This window comes from Elephantulus edwardii, unplaced genomic scaffold (assembly GCF_000299155.1).
Source record: "Elephantulus edwardii isolate Elephantulus edwardi_28Jun2011 unplaced genomic scaffold, EleEdw1.0 scaffold00007, whole genome shotgun sequence".
Taxonomy (NCBI): Eukaryota; Metazoa; Chordata; class Mammalia; order Macroscelidea; family Macroscelididae; genus Elephantulus; species Elephantulus edwardii.
In genome coordinates, this window is record NW_006399757.1 from 23,605,859 (window position 1) to 23,629,570 (window position 23,712).

The window sequence follows — 23,712 nt, forward strand, 5'->3', positions numbered from 1 at the left end:
AATTTAATAAAAAGGTTTTTTTTAAAAAAAAAAAGCTTGGCAATGAAGACAGAAGAATTGATGCATTCAGCTTGTGGTACTGGCAAAGAATCCTAGATATACTGTGGACATCAGAAGAACAAGCAAACCAGTCCTAGAAGAAATACAACCAGAATGTTCCCTAGAAACAACGCTGGTGAAGTTCTGGCTTGTTTATATGGACACATCATCAGGAAAGACTCACTGATAGAAACAGTCATTTTGTTCGGTCCGTGAAAATCATAGAAACTCAATTAAATGTCTGACACATAGCCACATTAAGAAAGTAAAGCATATGAAAATGAGAATGGACTTGTCAACATTTTGTTCTGTTACATAAAGGTCTTTATGAGTTGGAGCTGACTTGAAGACAACTAATAACATTTTCGTTTATAGCACAGCTTAAATGTTAAAATTTGTGCGCACACAAGTATCTTTATCCTTCACCTAAATGTATCCTGTTAGAATTGAATTTCCTTTCATACACAGTTGCAGATAAACAAAATTAAGTTGTCACAATTATCCTTTTCAAGTATAAGACCTTTCCCAAGTTTCTTCAACTCACTGAAGTTCAGTTTCATTACTCATTAAAAGCAAAGCAAAACCGGCAAACCGACTGCTGTAAAAGTGGATTCTGTTATTGTTGTTAGGTACCAATGAGTTGGAGGGCTGAGGACACCAGCCCATAGGGTTTCTTTACGGAACAGGGTTACTGCCTTCTCTCATGACACAGCTCACTCACTCACTCATTCACTGATATCGAGTCAGAACCAACTCAGCAGTGAACCCCCCATTGGGTGTCCAAGGCTGTAAATCACAAGGAGAAGACTGCCCACATATCTCCTATGAAGCCACTGGTGATTAGAACTGCTAGGGAGGTGGGGACTTTGGGTTAACAGCACAACTGCCTATAGACTACAACACCAGAGCTCCCTACACAGCTGATGGGTTCAAATTTCAGACATAGTGGTTTGCAGTCAAGTGCTAGATCACTGTGCCACTAAGGGTCCTTTCCTGTAAAAGGGGAGGAGTATTAAGAACCACTACTTCGAAGGATGCTCCATGAGATAAAGGCTGGATACAAAGGGCTTAATTACTGGTTATCTACTAATTCTGTAAGACCAGGTAATGTGTTTAATCTGTGAATGGCCCCTTTTCCTAACCAAACCCATTTACTGTGAGAGTAGTATGGAAGATAAGGAATGGGGAAATAGGAAGGAGGGAGGGAGGGAGAGAAGAAGGAAGGAAGGAAGGAAATATTAATAATTTATATTTCCACATCCAAAGTCAAATTTTCCAAGACAGTAGCTTTGAGAAGCAGCATCTATAGAGAAAGGCAAGTTATGGCCCTTTAGCATGTCAAGAATCAACCCCAGAAGGTCCAATTCTCAGACACTTCTCTCCTCTGATGGTTACACAGGCTTGATGCTCTAAAGTATGAGTTCAAGAAACTTTGTGCTGGATAAACTGAAGAAGGTCCCTTTGCTTCACCAAAGCACAGGAGAAGAGTGAACAGGCAGAAGAGAAGGAAGTTAAGTGTTACAGGCCTGATCTCCGCAGCTGAACTCAGCTCTGTGAGGCGAGGACAGGTAGATGGCTGAGGGGGCGTGGACAGATTTAGTGCATGGAGGACACTGCTTCCAAGCTTCCCCTGGCGACACCTTGGGCTCAGCAGTTCTTAATAAATCAACAATGAAGACAAGACTGGAGGTGGGCAGGGAATATTTCTTCTCCCAGAGATGCTCTCCTTTCCACAATGGGAAGGACAATAGGCGGGGTGGGGAATGTGGCAGAATGGCCCCTGGCAGGAAACACAGTGAAGCCAGGCAGTCAGAGAGGGTCAGAAAGATGACTTGAGAAGCTGGGCACTGTGTTACTCCAGCACATCCTGTGCACCAGGAACACAGATCCAAATGGCAGGATTTAAAGCAGCCGCAGGCAGGCTGTTACATCCCAAACAGATTGCTTATTACAAAAACAGTTCAAATCAGAAATGGCTAAAATGCTGCTCACTGGCAGCAGGAAAGGGCTTGCGAAGACAACAGAGCGGTTGTCTTCCCTCTTTACTATCAATATAATGGCTCATAAAAGAAAACACTCTCATAAGATTATCTGACAACAACACTATGGCAAAATATACAGGGAGGGAAATTTTTGATAGATACAACCTATCAGCCCAAACAGAGTCACCGTGCCTCATTTCAGTAAAAGTATATTTGGGGTTGGCAGCCCAACTCCCTAGGGACTGTACCACCAGAGCTCCCTAGTAAAAGGATATTGTAAATCTTCCCATGCCTTTCATCTGTCTGGGTTTTTTTTCCCTGAAACATTAATTTTTTAAGAAAAGCCTTGGAGCTCACCTCAGAAAATTTCCCTTGGAGGAACCTGACCCAAACAAATCAATGTAGATGGAGCAGCCGTTTGCTTCCTAGGCCACTCATGAGAGGTGTTACTCCTATAAGTCTAATATTAAATGAAGCAACTTGAAGAACTTGAATGTAGCAACAAATGCAGAGCCTGACTCCTCACTGGGATCACTTTCTGCAGTGACCGTGAGAGGACTGGAGGGTCTGTAGTGGGATGCCTCGCCTCCAGACAAGTAGCTGTTCTAACATCGCTGGGGCTGATGATGGACTCTGCCCCTTCTCCGTTGACTGGGCATGATGGGTGGACATACATTTCATGGGACAATGTTCTCACTCTTCCACTGTCACCAGGAGCTGTACCCAGCTTGGATTATCAACCAATGAAACCAGCTGCCTCTGAGTTGACTCTGATATCTGAGAGTCCCGTGTGTGTCAGAACCAAGCTGTGCTCCATACCATTTTCAATGGTTGGATTTTCAGAAAATCACCAGGCATTTCTTCCAAGGTAACTGTCAATCTTTTAGTTAGCAGCTGAGTACTTATTGCTAACTGTTTGCACCACCTAGAGCCTCAGGGAGTTATTAACCATCTTTTTCTTTTCCGTTTGAGGACAGGAAGTTCGTTCTTGCCATATACTTACCAGTATAGTTTGTGTTACTGTGTAGACACAGGAGGAACCTGCACTTGGCATTACCATTGGAATAGGACAGAGAATGGGAACCTTGGAACACATTAAAACGAACCTAAGAACCCAAATGAAGAAAATCAGAACTTAGAAAACAATGATGGCAATTGTCTGTCATGCTTTGATTTTGGTTTTGGTTTTAGCTAGGTGTTGTGATAGGTCTTTGAGTCAGGACCGACTCACAGTTGATCCTGCAGCAGCAGTAAATCTCATAGGAGGTGACTGTTCATCTTTCTCTTGTGAAACAGTTGGTGGATTCAAACTGCTTGCCTTTGGATTAGCAGCTCAGCCTTACCACTGAGGCACCAGAGCTCAGCATGTGCATGATTCAATGGCAGAATACCAGCTTGCCACATAGAAGGCCTGGTTCATTTCCCAACACACTGAGTGCCTAGCTAAAGTAAATTCACGTGATTGGCTATTTTCTGTTATTTATCCAGGATTAATGGTATATTCTTTACGCTTTATCTATAGTAAAGGAAAATGAACATAATTTCTAAATAGCACTATCTAGTCTTAGGACCAGTAGGCAGCATCATAATAGATAAAGACTGAAAATATCAATGATTTAATCTTGCTTGGATTCACAATCAACACCCTTGGAACTAGCAGTAAGGCGATCAGGAGACATAATGTATTAGGAAAAGCTGTTGTTAGTGATCTTCTAAAGTTCTGTGAACAATGGTACCAGTTTAAAGACTAAGGTGTGCCTGATTTAAGTTACAGTCTTTCCAATCACTTGCTACAACTGAGACATTGACAATAAAAAAAGATGACAAGAGAAGAATTGATGCTTTTGAGTTTTGTTGTTGTAGAAGAATGCTGACTATTCCATAGGCTACCAAAAGAACAGATAAGTCTTGGAGAAAGTGCACCAAATCCCTCCTTGGAGGTAAGTGTGGTGAAGCTTTGTCTCACATGTTTTGGACATGTTGTTAGGAGAGGCTATTCCTCAGAAAGGGACATCATGCTTGGATAGGTGGAGGGTCAGTAACATCATGCTGAGACAGGTGGAGGGTCAGAGAAAGAAGAAGACCTTCAACAAGATGGAGTGATACAGTGTGTGCAGCAATGGGCTTAAATGTGTCAGGAATGATAAAGGTGGTGCAGGACAACACAGGGTTCAGATGTCTTGTCCACAGTGTTGCTGTGAGTTGATTCTACTCCACAGCACCTAACGACAACATTCTTAGGCTCAAGAAAGGGGCAGTAGCACAGCGTCAAGTGCTCGGCTGCTAATTCCAAGGTTAAAAGTTTGAACCTACCAGCCGAGAAACATGGCAGTCTGCTTCCAGAGAGACTACTGTCCTACCAAGGTAGTATGAGCTAGAAATGACATAAAAGCAATGCGTTTGATATGGTTTATATTTTGGGGTATAAAGGTAACTTCAGTTTAAAATTTCTCATAGCCTTTTTCCCCCCAGAAAACAACAACATGATAAGATAAAACTTGCGCGCGCACACACACACACAAAGATAAAACTTGCACAATTATCCCTACTAGAATGTAAAGTAAATATATAGCTTTTTATTAAATGTTTGCATTACATATAGGTTGACGTTAGCCACCTGTTAGCAGGAGGACAAACCCTTTCTGTTCACGGAGCTGAGCTGTGCACTCAATTTACGGGACGTGGCTTTGGTTCAGGTGCGGGGTGGAGGCAAGGTTAAATGTACTTCCTCTTCACACCAGTTTCAAACCAGCTCCCAAAACCACATCTTCCAGACAACTTTAGCACCAAAACTTTAGTCAGAGTGTTCACTTATTCCCACCACATAAAGCTTGGTAATAATTCTTTTCATTTACTGAGCTTTTACTGCCAATGTCATGAGAGCTTTATACTTCTGTTATCATTCCCATGAGAAAACCTCCAGTCAGGTAGAGAAACAAATTGCCCCATAAATGAGTTAGGAGCAGAAGTGGAAATAAAATTTTGATTCCCTCTACCATGCATCATTTGTTAGAACACCCTTTCAAAGAGCACCCCTACCACTCCCACTTCCTCCCTGAGACTACAGACCTGAAACACTTGAGAAAGGTGGCATCTAAATGATCTGGGGCAGAGGGCTTGTTAAAACTCAGATTCCAGAGCCCCCAAATTAATTGGAGTCTCAAGAGGAAAGGCCTAGGAATTAGGGCTATTAAGGAATCGTGCAAGGAACTGTGTCACCAACCCAAAGGCACAATGAGCAATATCCTCCTGTGTAATTCCCAACCTCTGACAACCTGCTGGAGGGTCAGCCATGGGTTGGTTCCAACCCAATGGTCCTTAATAACAACATGGCATAGGAAACCAAAAAGAAGTCAGTTTAAAGACTAAGGTGTACCTGATCCAAGCAATGATCCTTCCTATGGCTCTGAAAGTTGGACAACGAGTAAGAATGACAGGAGGAGAATTGGTACCCTTGAACTGTGATGTTGGGGAAGGCTACTGGATATCACATACATAACCAAAAGAACAAACAAGTCTATCTTGGAGGACCTGAGAGGCAAGGGTAATGAAACCACATCTCACATACTTTGTGCATGTTGTCAAGAGTGGTCAGTCATTGGAAAAAGGCATCATGCTGGGAAAGGTGGAGGGTCAGACAAAGAGGAAGACCTTCAATGGGACAAACTGACAGAGTAACTATAACAATGGGTTCGAACATAACAGAGACAGTCAGAATGGCCCAGTTTAGGGCAAGGTTCAGATCTGTTGTTCACAGGGTCACCATGAGTCATAGTCTATGAGAAGAAACCTAACAACAACAACAGTGGCACAGTAGTTAAATGTTTGGCGACTAGCCATAAAGTTGACTGTTCAAATCCACCAGCTGCTATAAAGATATGCAACTTGCTTCATAAAGATTAGTCTTCAAAGTCCTGTGGGGTAGCTTAACTCTGTTCAGTCATGTTGCCATTACTCTAAAAGGATAAACCACAACAAGTATCTTAGAGAACTACTATACAAATTTCATCTGAAGACCCATGTTTTGGAAAAAGTTTAGTCAGTTAAAGAGTGATTTTTTTGAAGCAGCTATTCTAAAAGAGATCTAGAATTGTGTGTGAGAGATAGATAGATGATAGATAGATAGATAGATAGATAGATAGATAGATAGATAGATAGATAGATAGATAGACAGAAGTATATGTATGTATGTATGTATATAATACGTGTGTGTATAAATATATATGTAAATCAATCTCTAATCTCTCTCTCCCCCCACCTTTGGAGTCAGAACCTCTGTAGAATGTTATTCTGTTAATCAAAAGGCTGCACAATATCTCATGATTTGAATCCACCAGTGGCTCTAAGGGAGAAAGATGAGTAGTCTTCTATGGTTAAGATTATTTACGCTCTTAACAAACCCGTGTTATGTATCAAAATAGATTTGACGGTAGTGAGTCCACCCTTTAAGGCATCCCTATATCATTCAGTTAATATGTTTGGCTGCAAACGGAAATGTTGAAGCTTGAGTCTACCTAGAGGAACCACAGAAGAAAGACCTGGTGATTTCTTTCTGAAAAACCAGCCACGGGAAATCCTATGGTGTATAAATCTGCACACATGAGGATGCTGAGAGCCAAGGGGACTAGACAGCAACCAGTAAGCAGGGAAGGAATCCCTCTCTGAGTTTTCACATTAAAAATGAAAACACTCACACCCAAATGCACTGCTGAAGTGGAAATGACATCATCCATATCTTCACTGGCTCCAGGGACAAAATTTCTATCCAGATCATACCCCAAAATAAGTCTTAATTACTGTATGCTGGATTAAAATATAACAATTTTCTAATTTAGTGGAAAATGTGTCATAGAATAAACACAATTTGTTTATCTGCATGCAAACAGCTGATTTAAAAAATTCTTATTATTGAGGATTTATTTATAATTTAAGTGGCAGGAATAAATGTTTGAAGTAAATCTCACTTTTGTTAAAAAATTCAAGTGAAGCAAATCATGTGTTCCATGCTAGGGAGCCCTGTTTACTTACATTCACAAACACAGTTCACGCTACGTTCAGTTTCACTGAGAGCAGGTCCATTTTCATGGCTGTTTATATAATTAGATTTTTAATGTGACGAATGATGGACAATCGTTGGCCATATGGCCAAAGCAAAGATTTCCCTTGATAGCTCTTACTTGTCAATACAAACGACAATAGAAAATGCTTCCTGAGTTGTTGTTGGGTTTTTATTGTTGTTATTGGTTTTTTTTATGGGGGTGGGAAAGACTTCTGCAGATTTCACTGAGGAAAAAGTCAACGAAATAAAAAATTAAATTACCAGCAATTATTATTTTCATATCTTTATTAAATAGATAAGGGAGCTCTGATGGCCTAGTGCTAAGAACCTGCACTGCAATCCTGAATACATGTGGCTCGAATCCACCAGCTGCTCCTTTCCTGTGAGATTAACATCCTCCGAAAACCCACTGGAGGGTCAGCTATGGGTTGGTTCTGACCCGATGGTGCACAACAATAACAACAACATTAAACTCTCTACCTCTCCACAGTCAAGCGGAAACTGACTCGTAGTCACTAGGAGAGTAGACCTGTCTGTAGGGGCTTTCCAACATCTAAATCTTTACATGAGCAAACTGCCACATTTGCCCCCACGAAGCCCTGATGGGTTCGGACTGCCAACCTTGGAGTTAGCAGCTCATCACCAGGGCTGCATTAAGTAGCTGTCATTGTTGCTATGGACCCTGAGTTAGAACCATCGCTGACCATCCAGTGGGTTTTCAGAAGCAGTAAACTGCATGAAAGCATATTGTCCATCTTTCTCCTGAGAAGCAACTGGTGGATTCAAGCTGCATATCATCGGGCTGGTGGCATAACTCCTTAGCACTAAGCTACCAGAGCTCCCTATTAAGTTGTTAGCTGTGAGAAATTATGAGAAAACAACATTGTTCTTTATGAGGGAGCTCTGGCACCCTAGGGGTTGGCAGTAAGGAGTTGTGCTGCTAACCCAAAAGCAGGAGACTCGAATCCACCAACTGCTCTGTAAGAAGAAAGATGGACAACCTCCTCTTAAGCAATTTAGTCTCAGAAAACCCACTGGAGAGTCAGTACGATGGCGCCTAACAACAGCAGCACCATGAGAAAAGCAAAACTTCTCAGTACTTCATACTCCCAGAGTGACATTCTGGCTCAGCTCCAGTCATCATCCACGCCCACTTCTTCAGTTCACAACAAAGGGAAACTGAGGCCGCTGAAGGTCAACGTCCTGGCAGATAACACAGTCAGCACAGGAGATAAGTTTCCTGAGTAGCTGCCAAGCAAAGACTGCTAGCTTCAGACAGAAGGCCGTGTATGTTCTGGCAGGCTTTGGCTGTTAGGCTGTCAATGTGATTTTTTACTCATAAGAGCCCCAGAAGAGAGTAAAAATGGTACCATAGGATTTTCTTTCTTTCTATTTTAACTATTTGTCTATTTCTATATGTCAGTTTATTTTCAGCAAAAATTTACACAGCAAATAAGGCTCCCATTTGACAATTTCTACGCAGCTTGTTTAGTGACATGCATTTTTTACATTTTCAGTATCCTTGTATGAGCTGGCTACTTGGTATCCCTGTCCCCTGATCTTGCCACCTTTGCTTTAGAATCCTTTAGAGTTCAAAGTTGATCCTCTGGTCTCATATAGATGTTTTTAAAAAGCAGAGTATCATCCTCATCAGTTGTTGTTGTTTTTGTTGTGTACCAACCCATAGCTGACCCTCTAGCAGGTTTTCAGAGGTCGTTAATTTGAAAGGAGGAGATTGCCCATCCTTCTCCTGCGGAGCAGCTGGTGGCCTCGAACTGTGTGCCTCTGGGAACTGCAGTGCAGCATCTTGCCTTTAGGCCACCAGTGCCATGCTGGTATTTCACTGGAAGGCAACACCAGGGATCTAGAAGAGTTTTCTAGGCTGTAGTATTTATGGGAGTAGATTAACAGGCCTTTGTCCTGCAGATATGCTGAGTGCAGACTTGCAAGGTGGTTTGAACTCCTAACCTTGTGGTTAGCAATCCAGTGCTTAACAGTTATGCCACCAGGTAAGGACTGCAGAATTTCCTAACTTTATATAAAACAGCATGCACTGATGATCCACCTGCCTATCTATAGAAAAGATAATTTTGCTATTAATGCAGTTTTCCGTCTTAATATTTCTTCACGTAGCATTTATAAACACACAGATGACCTTAACTTTGTACCTTAGGGCTATTCAGAGAAGGAGCCACAGAATTATAAACACTTAAAGTGATTCCACCTCCTCCCTGCTCCCACTCACACTCCCTAAATGTGGGCCTCTTAGGCAAACACACAACATGATTCAGATACCGGGGTATATGTGGATACATGTCCCATGTGGGGCACCTGGTAATTGGCAGAGCATCTTTGAGGGACCTGCCTCAGAATGGTTGGTGGCATATATCTTACATTCATCTGGAAAGCAGCTCCTACTCACAGGAGGACTAAGAACAAAGGACCTGGCTGGCTTCAAGAGGGAGAGGCTGCCTGTCAACAGCATGTTAAAGACACCCAAGAGTTGCCTCAATCAGTTAGCTAGCTAAACAAATGCAAAACCTAAATCATTAAAGAAAGTAGTCCTGACTGCATGGCTGACTTGTGATTTGGAGTCACTAACCCAGCAGGGCGGGAACAGGGTCCTCTCACAGAAAACAAAACACTGTCTGCATGGGAGAACTATAGTGGGGTGGGACTTCCTTTTTCAGGAAAGTCAAGCCCTGCCAACAAGTTTCACTGAGGGGGGAAAAAGGTACCAGGGAGACCTCTGTTTATGCTTTGAAATTTAAGTCAATTTAAATATAAATTGCTCTCCTTTTTATGTCATTATAAGAAAGAAAGAAAATGTGGGTTTCAGATCTCTGGTGTGCAAATGGTCATTAACTTTCATTTGACCTTGAGTGTAGAACTAATATTGAATTTATACACAGGGTACACTCATTATCCTCATCTAGCTTCCTCCTAGAAAGTATGTTCCCAGGAGCTGCGATGCCAGAAGCCTCGTCTCAGCTCTTAGATGGAAAACTTCACTCTCCATTTAATGTCTCTTTCTTGTCTTACACCTGCTGCTTGTGTCCAAACCCAGAACACTGTTCCTCGTGGCTCGGGAAAGTTTATAAAACATGAAAGGCAACTTCATGGAGCACAATCAGTGTCCTGGAACAGATAAAACCAGAGAAAAGACCTGGCCACGCCATCATATCACCGGCACTAGCAACCAGCAGAGTTCAGTTCACTTTCCCAATATCTGATTCCCAACAACAGGAATGGGCTTCCACAAAGAATGGCAATTGCCTTCATCTAATAGAGCCTTAAAGTATTACACCCCCTTCCTAAAGGAACAAGTAGTGCATTTTTTATAATAGAAGCCTCAAAAACATTCCTTTTTCACAGTGTGCTCAGTTGGGGGTCATAATTTTTCATCTCTGGCAAATTCTGTTTCATTTACCATCTTAATGGAAATGACTATGTTAAAGGGTAAAAGAGAAATTAATTTTCCTTTGCTTTCTACTTTCCTAAATTCCAATCAGTCTTCAGAGTTAAGAGTAAAACTTTCTAGTCTTGATATTCTCAGCCTTCTTGCTCTGGAGGAGAAATCGGTGCATGGGGCTATTTTCTTTTATATTCTTATATGCCACTGAATGGTTATTTATCATTTTGACTTAATGGCTCTAATTACAAAAGACAGTGCCATGAGATTTTTTAAAAGGCAATTTTCTTTGTATCCCTGTGGGAGAGTTGGGGGAATTTACAAAGCATCTGCTGTGTGCATTTCCAATTATTCCTGGTTTTTTTATTCCACTTTTGCTATTTTCTTGATTGTAAGAGCTTTCCATTTTCAAATATCCTGCATTGAGCATCACTGTTAAGACTCCAACTATGCTTTTATGCTATTAAAAAGGGGGTGGGGGGAAGGAAGGCAGAGGCACCTGTCAGCCTCTGAAGTGCTCAGCACTCAATAAGAACGTGGTGGAGATGGGATGTGAATGTACAAAATCTGTCAGCAAGCAGGGACGGAAGAACAGTCACTGGAAATGTAAGAACGAGGAGTATTACAGCGCTGGAGAAGGAGGGAGGTTTCATAAACTTCAACAATCAGCGTGCTGTTGGGCAAAGCTCTGCCTTCTAGGGAAAATATCCTCCACCATCAGTCAACCAGGAAGACAGGGATGTTGTGCTGGTTATGTCAGGGGAAGACACATGCTCCTTCTTTCTTCTGAGTTGACAGATGCTAAATGACACATTCAGTGAGGTTAAGACAATCAGTGCAGGCCGAGCTGACCACCAACGACAGAGCAGGCAGGAGGCGATGAAGGAGAAGACAAGGACGAAAGCCAGCCATGTGGAAAGACCAGCGTGGTGAGAACACAGGTGCTTCCTGGGCGGACAGGCTGCGAAAGTCTTGGGAAAATAAAAGGGCTTGGAAATGTCACCACAAAAATAAACATGGTTCTCTTCCTTCCCTCAGAAACAGACAGCAGGGTTTTACTATCATGAACTCTTATTTCTAAACTGGACCATTCATTCTAAGAGCATTGAAGAGAGTAGCTGATCAAAGAACTCAAGTAAATATCATGATAGTCATTAGATACTGATTATCTTAATTAAAATGACACCCCCCACACACACACACACAAAGGTGGAAGGGAGTTTGAGATAACAGTAGTTTTATGAGCATGTAAGTCAGTATCTGCTGGACTTAAATTTTACTAGAAACATGTGCTCCAAATTCCTATTTTATCAGGCACTTTCTCCTTAATAGACATGTGTATTTACAAAGTGTAAGAATAAAGTCAAAGATGGGGCTACATTAAAAGAAAAATGGATCCAAAATTCATCTGCTAAAAGAAGAAAGTAAAAATCTGACAGACCAAGAACAAAGACACAATTGCATAGATGTAAGGGTTATGACTAAGGATGACAGAAGTGATGCCTTTGAGCTGTGGTTCTGGAAAAGAGTCTTGAACATACCATGGACTGCCAAGAAAACAGATAGTTTTGTCTTGGAGAGGATGAAACCAAGTTTCTCCTTGGAGGCTCACATTTTGAAGCTCCATCTCACATTCTTGAGCATGTGGCCAGGAGGGACCTGCCTGTGTAGAAGGACATCATGCTTGGACGGGTGGAGGGCACAGGAGAGGAAGACCCTGGATGAGATGGGTTGATACAGTGACTGGGGCCATGGAGGTTGGTGTGTTGTAATTAGTGAGACTGGCTCAGGACAGGGCAGGCTTCAGAGCTATTGTACATAGGGTCACTATGAGTCACAGGTGACCTGATGGCACATAACAACAACAAACATAAAAAGGAGGAAGTCTTATTCTCTACTTCTAAAAATAGCGAATCTACTTTTTCATTTGTCATGACAAAGAGAATGTCTTCCCTTTCAAATGTTTCTGTCCAAAAGTAAGTACGTCTGTTCAGTTTTGTCAGGCTAGAGGGATCACTACTAACTAGTTGTTAAGTGCAGTTGAGTCGACTAAGTCTTACAGTGACCCTGTGAACAACAGATCTAAACCATGTCCTGCCCTGCTCTATCCTTATCATCTCTGGTATACCTGATCCCACTGCAGCAGCCACTGTTAGGCCATCTCTGAGGTCTTCCTCTGTATTGTTAAGCCTCCTCCACCTTTCCAAGCATGATGTCCTTTCCCAAGGAATAGCCTCTCCAAATGACAGTTACTAACTAATTGTTAGTCAGTTCTGCCTAACAGAAATCCCATATATGTCAGAGCAGGAATTGGTTTGGTAGGATTAATCAGTACCTGATTTTGTTCCATTAGATTGCCAGTCCTTTCTTTCGGGGCATCTCTGGGTAGACTTACACCTCTAATCTTCACTTGGTGGTCAAGTCATTAACTGTCTGCATTGCCCAGGGACTCAAATGAATGGTTAGAAGGCCGTAAATTTCCCTCCCACAAAAATCCCTCCATCATAGCTTTCACATGTCAACATTTGATTTCTCCTAGTCAGAGACAGTAGGATTGGCACAGGATAGAACAGGGTTTACGACTGTTGTACACAGGGTCGCTATAAGTCACAGGCGACTTGATGGCACATAACAGCAATAGTGGCAAGAAATCCCTAAAGCACAGTTTGATTCCACCAGCTGTTCCACAGGAGAAGGATTCGCAATCTCCTGTTTGATTAACTGCCTCTGAAAACCCACCAGAGGGTCAGCTATGGGTAGGATGTGACTCAAGAGTACACAACAACAAAAGTCTTAATATGGGGACCTCTGGTGGCCTAGTGGTAAGAATCTGCACTGCAATCCTGAAGGCATGTGGTTTGGATCCATCAGCTGCTCCACAGGAGAAGGATGGGCAATCTCCTCCTATGTGATTAACTGCCTCTGAAAACCCCCTGGAGGATCAGCTATGAGTTGGTCCCAACTTGACAGCACACAGCAAGCCTTAATACAATCAATTCTCACTTAAAAAACAAACAAACAATACAATGCAGGGCAAATCTACTGCAAAAGATCTCCTTCAAGTGTTAGAAAGTATCACTTTGAGGACTAGGGTGTCACCTGACTCAGTCCTGGTATTCTCAATTGCCTCATCTGCACATGGCAACTGGACAACGAATAAAGAATGAATGAGGAACAAGGATTGACATGTGTGAACTAGAGCTCTGGTGATGAATGCAGATCAATCTACTTTGGAAGAAGAACAGCCAGAATGCTCTTGAGAAGTAAAGACGGCAAGACTTTGTCTCACACATTTATTTGAGCATTTTATCAGATGGCACCATTCCCTGGAGAAGGACATCATGTTTGGGAAAATAAAGTATCAGGGTGAAAAAGGCAGACCTTGAATGCGATGAACATTGACATAGTGACTGCAATGACTGCTTCAAACAGCAAGTGTGAGGACGGCGGAGTGTGGCCTGCTGCACAGAGGGTTCTTGCACACTCAGAACTGCCTCGATGACATCAAACCATAGGTCTTAAACACAAAGAGTTAAGAAGAAGAATTAAAACTCTTATAATTACCTAAAAATGTATTACTGGTGATGAGTGATTGCTCCTAAAAGTTGACCTTGAAGGCTGGAAACATAGACCACGAGTGTGGGAACTCACAACTTGCCTGACTACGCCCAGTGTCTGACCATTACCTGTGTGCTGCATATAGGTTTAACCGATGCAGGAAAAAAACAGTAACCAGGCATTCAGAACCAGTGCCCTTTAGTAATGCCTATTTAACCTTAAAGGCACCATTCAAGGATGATAAAAAGATCTTTAAAGCTAAGAGAAAGCATTAAACACTGATGTATAATGTTAGCACTTTCTCCTTCTTTCTAGTTTTTCAGAAAGAAAAAAAAAGTGAAACATGCTACATTACAGGTGAACGCTGAAACATTATGCTGAGAGAAATAAATCAATCACAAAAGAAAAAATATTCTATGATCTTACTTACATGAGAAATCTCGAATAGACAAGCATATTGAGTTCAAAGTTGATTTCCTCCCGCTGGGGACGGGTGGGAGAAAAATGGGAAAGAATAGCCGTTGTCAAAGGAACCCTGAGTTTCTACTAAGGATGTTGGAAAAACTAGAAAATGGTAGTGATAGTTGAACAACATGAAGATTTTACATGTTTAAAAAAACTGAATGAGAAATGTTTTGGTATGTATGTGTTAATCACAAAAAGTTTTGTTGCTGTTAGGTGCTGTCGAGTCAAGTACGACTCACGGTGATCCTATGAACAAAAAATCCGGACCCTCTTCTAGCCTGTGCCATCCTCACACTTCCTGACACACAAGGGCCCATTGCATCAGTCACTGTGTCAATCCACCTGATTGAGGGTCTTCCTCTTCTTTGCCAGCCCTCCACTTTTCTCTGCATCATGTTCTTATCCAAGGAAGAGCACCTTCTAGTATGTGAGGTAAAGCCTTATCATCCTTGCCTGCAAAGTGCACTCTGGCTGCACCCTCTCTAAGACATATCTCCAAGACAAAAAGTTTTAAGAAACCCTAAAACATAACACTGTATATTAGATAATTTTATACTATTATGCATTATACACATTTCAAGTTCAAAAAGAAATTATAAAATAGCTTGGTATACAAATGTAAATAATGCCTTTTAAAAATTCTTTTTATCTTATATTGATTTGCACACAAAATTAATATACATTGTGTTTCATTTATATATATTGTTTCACACATTCCTCTATTCACATTGTTTCATACTGTCAATCCCATACATTATATTTTATAAAATTAATCACCATTGATCCATGCCCATCACTACCCCATCTTTTCAGGTCCCCACTGGATCTTTTCTAATTTCTCCAATCTCTCACTGTGTCCACATAACTCTGTGGCAATAAGATTTCCACCCACCCCGTTTCCCCTTTGGGCTTTACAAATCATACTTTAATCTAAATCCTTAACTAGTTTACCTGAGAAATAGAAAAAGAAGCTTTATTCATCTATATCTACTACTTCTAGTTAAGAGTTTCCACTGCATTTTTCTTTTAAATTTTCAAGAACAAAAGCAAGACATTGTAATATCTTTTCATAAGTCACATTGTTAGTCTTATAATCTAGGATATTGCTAACAAGAATGGAGCACATCAAGAAAAATCCAACTGATGTCAGAAAGATTGGGTTGCCTGTGGCTCCCAGCCTGTATGACCTCAGCACGGCACTTACTCTCAAATGTTGAGAGAGGGACAATAAAAGTCACTCCTCCTGTGACAAGCACATGTTGTCCTGCCAGCCCAAGCCATCCCAAGCCTGAGTGAACGTGTGTGTTGGTGGCATGACCCTGCTCCCCCTGCCCCCACCCCCAGTCTCTGCTCCAGAGTCAGGCAATTCATTCAACAAGAATCCCTTACATCTTCTGTGAAGGCTAAAAGTAAAGTGGGTCTCTCTTTCAGTAGTGCTTGTTAAACTCTCAAAATTTCCTGAGTCAATAAATCCTCTCTTTGGTTTTCAGCTTGCATTTCTGTCACTTACACCTGAAAGGACTCTCACCAAAAGAATCCCAAGGTTGTGATTAAAGTTAATTAAAGCAATTAGAGAAAATATTAATTTCTATAAATTTGAGGACTGGAAGGAATCTCTAAAGGTTATCAGAATCTAGACTAATCCAGTCATAATACAAACTGAAAAGATTTTGCTGAAGTCACAAAGACCTTTCATGACAGAGATGGAGCTTAGAATCCTTTGTTTCCTTTGGATTCTTAACTAGCCATGGCTAAGCAGGTACAGCGTGAAATTTTAAAACAGTCAAGACGATTTACCAATATGAGACTTTTAGCTTTCCTGAAATAGAAGTCACTACGGTATAGATTCTATATGATCTAAAGATAACAAGAGGCGAAAGAGCTCTTGCTGTGGATTCCCTGGAAAAGAGAAGAAACACACCTCCCAAGACACCAATTAGCTAACATTAGCAGGAGAATATGCAATCTAACAAAGAGAAAGAAGAACAAAGATAGCTGTGCTAATTTCTGTAAATCCTGGGAAACCTTAATATGCCCTCCACATTCACTAAGACTAGCTCTTAGCAGAGAAAATGGTTTAAATGCACATTCTAATGGCCTCTTAGAAAATTACCACAAAACGGATTTTCTACTGAGCTAGAGCTTTGAATCATTTATAGAAACTATTGATTGGCAGTTACTTTTATTTGTGGTTAGCTGAAACAAAAACTTTTTCCTTTATTCTAATTCTCATTTTAATAATCTTCCATGGCTAGACATAACTCTGGCATGGCCACCTGAGCCCTAATTAACAGTTTTACTGCAAGACATAAGATATTAGGGTAATCAATTCCTTTTGTCAAGTCCCAGATGTGCTAACTGTAATTTTAATACTTTTATTTCAATTAAATAGACAACAGTCTCTTTTTCTTCTTTGTCACTGAAAACTACTCAAAAACTTTTAAAAAAATATAGCAAGCATACACATAAAGCACTAGTCTGCAGCTATAGTTAACTTCTGCTGGACAGATCTGCTTTTTATCACCTCTTCATACTGTAACTTTTCCTTTTTCAGACAGTCATTGATTCATAAACACTTTTTATTTATGAGACTTTGTTGTGATTTAAATACAGTCGGATTCACATCTGTCCATGCTCACCAATATATTCTCTATGTTTTACACTATGTTTTTATGTTAGTACCTATTTGTTAAAGGAATGACTGAATGCAATACACATGACATAGGCTCTCTTATGCTTTGCATAATTTTTCATCCTTTTAGATATCATTTCAGTTACTGAGTATAGAATGAAGCTAGCAGTATCATATTTGGAGTCTGAAATTTTGCAGTATGTACTTAGTAGTTGTGGTTAGTAAAATACAGCAGAAAACACTATATTAAGGGCAGAAGAAGAATCAATGCCTCTGAGTTGTACTGTTGGGGAGAAGCACTGAGTATCCATGACTACCAAAAGAACACAGATGTGTCTTGGAAAGAGTGCAGCCAGAGTGCTCCTGGATGGTGAAGCTATGCCTTACATACTTTGGGCACGCTGTTAGGAGGGGCTACTCCTTGGAAAGGGTTGTCATTCTTGGAGAGGCAGAGGGTCAGTGAAAGAAAGAAAAACCTTCAATCAGATGGACTGACTCAGTATGTCATGTATGTCAGAGATGATGAGGATGACACAGGATAGGACAGGATTCAGATCAGTTGTTCATAAGGTTGCAATGAGTTGTACTTGACTTGATGGCAACTAACAATAACTTCATAATTACTTTTACCTCTAAATTATTTCCTGATTTTGTCTTGGTTCAGGAGGTTGGCAAGAAATGTCTTTGTTTGTTTGTTTTTGCTTTTATTATTTTGTCATAAAACATTAAAGTTCTTTAAAGTCAAGGAAAAAGCAAAAATGATAAGCACAGTCCTAGCCAATAAAGTGTAAATGATTCTTTAAAGAAAATTAATTAACTGAACAAAACAGAAGCAAAATAGTAATTACTGGTAGATGATGTAATTTTCTATGCAGAAAATTTAAAAAATTAAATCAAGCTATTGAGAAGCATTGGAGTTAAACACTTGCTAGGCACAAAATTAAGAGCTCTTTAGAAAAATACAAAAATACTAAAATTCTTAATTAAAAAAGGAGAGCATAATTAAAAGGATAAACAAAAAGATTAATGAAACACTGAGCCTAGAAATAAACCTAATCTTGTAGTCTGCATAATCTAGTATGCAATGTTATTGCTGTTGTTGATTGCCTTTGAATCGAGCATGACTCATAGCTAACCTATGAACAAAAGGCCTGAAGGCCCTCTACAACTATCAACATTTATCAAAGTTCATAGAGTTTCTGGAGATATGTTGTTTAGGAAGCGGATGTCACTCTTGCTTTTAAAGTATGCAACAGAGTTCATAAATTCATTTTCTTCCATCTCAAGGAAGTTCATACTTCTTAGTCTGACATCCCAAACCTGTCTCCTTCTGCCTTGTTCACTCTGCTCCGGCCAATCCTGCCTCCTGGTTCCTCACACACATTAAACACAAGTCCTCTGGGTCTCTGCAGAGCTCACTCTCTCACTGCTTTCAAGGTTTTACTCAACTGCCTCTGACCAGAAGCCTTCTCTTCCAAGTCGGTGTAAACGTAATACCCATTATACCATTCTTCCGCTCTTCATTTACCTGCTCTGTTCTTCCATTACTTGTTTCTGAGTAATTCACTAAATTATCCTGAAACTTTAAAACATCTCTTTAATGGTATTAGAGAATTTGGCAATCAATATTGGTGACAGTTGCACAACAGGATTCATGTAATTCATGTCACTGAAATGTATACACAGAAAGTACTAGGTTGGCAAATGTTACATTATTCATAAAAGTCATCTAATAACATACTCAAAGTGACTTCCATCCCAACTGTTACACAGTATAAAGTTTTAGCCCTCATTATGTGTACATGAACCAAGCGCAGCTCTAGAACAATCTCTAAGCCCTCACTCTCTTATGTTGCTGCTTTCATTCCATTTTGATCTCTGCCTCTGCAAATGCCTATAAATCAAATGCTGTTCACTGAGATGCCGTTCACACTGCCCTCTCTGTTCAATGTTTGGTGGATCCCTTCCTTACATCCTCCTCTTCATCATCTTTACCTCGTTCAGTCTCTCTGACCTCTACAGTAGTCAATAAAAAACAAAACCATATAAAGAAGGTCATATGAAAATTCACACTAGCTGTGTTTCATTCAGAAAGTAACTGCGATAAAAATGAATTCTTACATCTTCTAACTGGAAAAAGAGACATAATATGTATGTTTTGTGTTCCTGAGACATTTCTAGCCCATTTCTTTCTTCAGATTTTGTCATCATTTTGATTCTGTCATAATCTTTCTGCCTAAAAAATGTCATTGTAGTTTAGCATCATCCAAGAAGTACCTCTCTCCTGTTCTTCATTCCATTCAACACTGGCCTCCTCCTTCAGAATGATACAGACACTCCTTTCTAAGCAAGCTTATTTCACCTCAGTGAGCCTTCATTTGATTGAATTTTAGTAGACCATAGCTCTATCTCCTCTCAAATGTATGTGAAAGCTTTCTTTCTTTTTTCTTAAGCACTTGCATGGATTATTCCTAGCAAGCATTTGAAAACAGATTCAGACAATCAGAACCATGGAAAAAATGTTTAAATATTGTTGTTGTTGTTATATGCTGTTGAGTCACTTGTGACTCATAACGACCTTATGTACAACAGCTCTGAACCCTGCTCTAGCTTGAGAGAACCTTTTTGTCTTTGACATACCTATCCCTATTATCCCAGTCACTGAGTCAATCCATCTCATCCAGGGTCTTCCTCTCCTTCACTGTCCCTTCACCCTTCTAATCATGATGTCCCTCTCCAAGAACTGGTAACTCCTTGCAAGATGCCCAAAGTGTGTAAGACAGAGCTTGAGAATTCTTGCCTCCACGGAGCAACCTGGTTTCACCCTCCCTAGGATGAACTTCTTTGTTCTCCTAGCAGTTCATGGTAAATTCAATACTCTTCTCCAGCACCACAGTTCAAAGGCATCAATTCTTTTCTATTATCCTTAGACACTGTCAAGCTTTCTGAGGCATAGAAAATAATTACGAAGACCATGGCCTGGATCAGGTGCACCTTAGTCCCTAGACTGACATCGTTGCACTTCAGTACTCTAGAGAAGTCCCAGAGAGCAGACTTTCCCAATGCAGTTAGTCTTTTTATTTCCCGGCTGATGGTATCAAGAGTGTTGATTGTGGAGCCAAACAAATTGAAGCTGTTAAGAATCTCGATCTCTTTGCTGTCTATCATGATGCTGTCAATTGGCCTAGTGGTAAGAATCTTTGTTTTCTTGATGTTGAGCTTCAAGCAATATTGAAGGCTGAACTCTTCTGGCCTTCTGCAGCAAATGCCTCAGGTCTTCCTCAGTTTCAGCAAGCAGAGTTGTATCATCTGCATAACAGGCTGTTGATGAGTTTTCCTCCTATCCTGATGCAACATGTCTCCTCATTGAGCCCAGCCTCCCGGATTATCTGTTCCACATACAGATTGAAAAGGTAACTTAAAAATATTTTTTAGAATTACTTTGGGATGAGAAATTTAGGCTTACAAAAAGAATATATAACATTCATTGTCTTCTGTGGTTACAGCGTGCATTGAGGCTTTATTATATGCTTAGATTCTTTTTATTGTTTCAGGTATGTTCAAATCCATATATATAGCTAAATTTTAAATTTCATTTATTCTTGAAATATAGATTAGGCCAGAATAACAAAATTTTATTTTAAAAAAACTATATAGTGTTGTTGTTGTTATGAGCTATCAGGTTGCCTGCAATACCTGGTGACTCTATGTAAAACAGCCCTGAACCCTGCCCTATCCTGTGACAATCTCACTGACTCCGACACACCTACCCCCATTACTCCAGTTACTGTATAAATCTATCTCATCTGGGGTCTTTCTCTCCTGTACTGTCACTCTGCCCTTCTAAGCATGATGTTCCTCTCCAAGAACCTCCTGACCATATGCCAAAAAATGTGTGAGACAGAGTTTCAAAATCTGCCCCTCCAAGGAGAATCTTAGTTCACACTCTCCAAGACTTATTTGCTTTCTTGGTGGTTCATGGTATTTCCCAGACTCTTCTCCAGCACCATAACTCAAAGGCATCAATTCTTCTTCTGTCATCCTTAGTCATTGTCCAGCTCCCTGATACATAACAAGTAACTGTGAAGATCATGGCTAGATTAGCCTCTAGACTGATATTGTTGCTCCTCAGTCCTCTGAGAAGGTCTCTGACAACAGAATTTCCCAGTGTAATTTGCCTTTTGATTTCCTGACTGCTGGCACCAAGAGTGTTGATTGTGGAGTCGAGCAAGCTGAAATTGTTAACATCCTCAATCTCTTCTCCATCTATCATATCCTGTGCTATTATGATTGCTAGAAGAAATAAGTTTAAAAACAAATGGTGATGGAGTACCCTAACCTGTGGTAGCTGTAAGAGGCCTCTTGATGAAAGACCCAGCTAGAGGCTCTTAAGGTTTACAAACACTCAAATTCATTGCCACTGTGTCAGTTCCAACTCATAGCGAACTTTCATTTGGTTTCTAAAGCTGTACATGTCATGGGAGGAGACTTCCCATCTTTCTCCCTCAGAGTCACTGTTGGATTTCAGTATTGGAAACTCATGGCCTTTGAGTTCACAGTACAACTCACTACAGATTCTGCCAACAAAAGTCCCTGCCCAAGTTAAAAGTGCAGCTTAAATGCTAGAGATGGGGTGAGTCTCCAAGGACATGGCATCACTAATAGGAAGCTGTTAGGGCTCACAGTTCAAATCAACCAGCTGCCCCATGGAAGAAGGATGGGCATCTCCTCCCATGTAATTTACTGCCTCTGAAAACTCACTGGAGGGTCAGCCATGGGCCAGTTTAGTACATAACAACAACAAGCTGCAGGATTACCCTCTAGCTCCTTCAAGCTGTCTCCTGAGCAGCAATATGGAGGAAAAGTCAGCCACAAGGGATCAGTGCACAGCCAAACAGACCAAGTTGAAATCAGACCTTTTCCTATAAACTTTGACACTGGCGAGAAATGGTAAAAATTTAAGCAGTTCCAGACATTCTTGAACAAGGAGTTTAAACCTGTCTCAAAACTCTGAAAATAGTGAAGATACTGGATTCTAGAACACTTAAACGAAATGAGGGTGGTCTGGTGGCTTAGTGAGTAGGGAGTTGCACTGCCAACCTAAAGGCAGGTAGTTCGAATCTACCAGTTCTAAGAGAAAAAGATGAGTAATTTCCTCCCACCTGACTTACTGCTTATGAAAATCCACTAGAAGGTCAGCTGTGAGTGGGTTCCAACTCAAGGCAATGCACAACAACATAACCTAAACGAGTTGGGTACAATTTACAAACAGGATGTATTTATGATACTAGGCTCAGAGGGAGGCAGCCTAGGAAGTGAAGCAAGAAAAGTAAAATGAGTTCAGCCTCTCCATAAAGAAAGGCAAAGAAAAGAGTGTTCTTTTCCTCAAAATGTAACTCAAAGGAAAGAGGACAGCTACCATGTTCTGATCATAATGCATCCGTTTCTGTGTATACTATCTAAAGACATTAACAGCATTCTTCTCACTCTCCTTTTTGGCATTTTTATTCCTTCATTAACAAACTTTCTGCTCCTAAGGTTCCTATCTGGGTTTTGTTTGGTTTTTGGGGTTTTTTTTCTACTGTTGTCAATTTGATCTATGTGGACAGTTCTTGGAAGAGCCCAATGCTCAAAGCAGGTAACTAGTTGAGCTAAACTGTCATTTGGTTTTGAGAGGACTCAAAGGTATAGTTTTGGTTTAAAGTCTGAAGATTATCTTTGGGCAATAGTTTGAAGGGTTCATCCTTTTGACTGGGACTTGCCTAAGAACCTTTAATCAAGGTGTTCAATTATGGAAGTCAGGCACCAACCAGTTCTTCTGGTCACATGGCAATGGAGGCAGTTAGCTATTCAAGTAATTAACCGCACTTGCACATCCTGTTACTCACTTTCTTTTTCAACTATTCTTCCAGGTGACTGGAGACCAATTCTCCTGTCTTGTATGATATTTATAAATGTTTAAGACTTCAGATACCATGCAACAGTAGAGAAGGTAGAACAGAAATGCTGAACATGTTGTTGGGGTAAGTGACTGGGATGTTTCCTGAAATTGTGAACCTGGGTCTCTAAACCAGGAGGCCAGGTCCTAGGAGGTTTTCCGTTGTTTATGGGCAGTCTTAGGAGCTACTCTCTTTTTTATTCCATAGTTCAGAATGTGTCTGTTATACAACTATTGTTGCTTTAGATTTCTGCAAGTATAAAGCTTGCTGACAGTGGGTACCTTAGTCTGCTCTGCAACCCTAGCATTGAATAGTATATTGAGTCTACCATTATTAAACTCTCCTCCTTTCATTGCTAGCAACCAGTAAACTTTACCCACCAAATTAAGTAACTACACCCACAACCCCATATATAAATAATGATACTTCTCTGCATTCTACATCACAACTTCATAAGTTACACTCAGCTGGGTGCCCACTGCAGGATAATATGTGAAACATGCTCAAAAGAGTGAAACTGTTCCTCTAATCCAATAAGGACTACTCACCAGACTTCCTTGCTTTCAAGGCAATGACAGCTGCTAGCTCTCTCTGCACCTGATAAAATATTAGAGAAAAAATACAAT

At 40.6% G+C, this 23,712-nt stretch overlaps 1 protein-coding gene across 1 annotated transcript in view; it reads right to left on the minus strand.

Annotated features, from left to right (window-relative positions):
• The window catches only part of RAPGEF5 (Rap guanine nucleotide exchange factor (GEF) 5), a 325,340-nt gene that overhangs the window by 166,793 nt on the left and 134,835 nt on the right, over positions 1-23,712 (minus strand). The window contains exon 7 of the mRNA XM_006880289.1: positions 23,635-23,683. Coding sequence (XP_006880351.1) covers positions 23,635-23,683 — 49 coding nt within the window. The remainder of the gene's footprint in view (positions 1-23,634; positions 23,684-23,712) is intronic.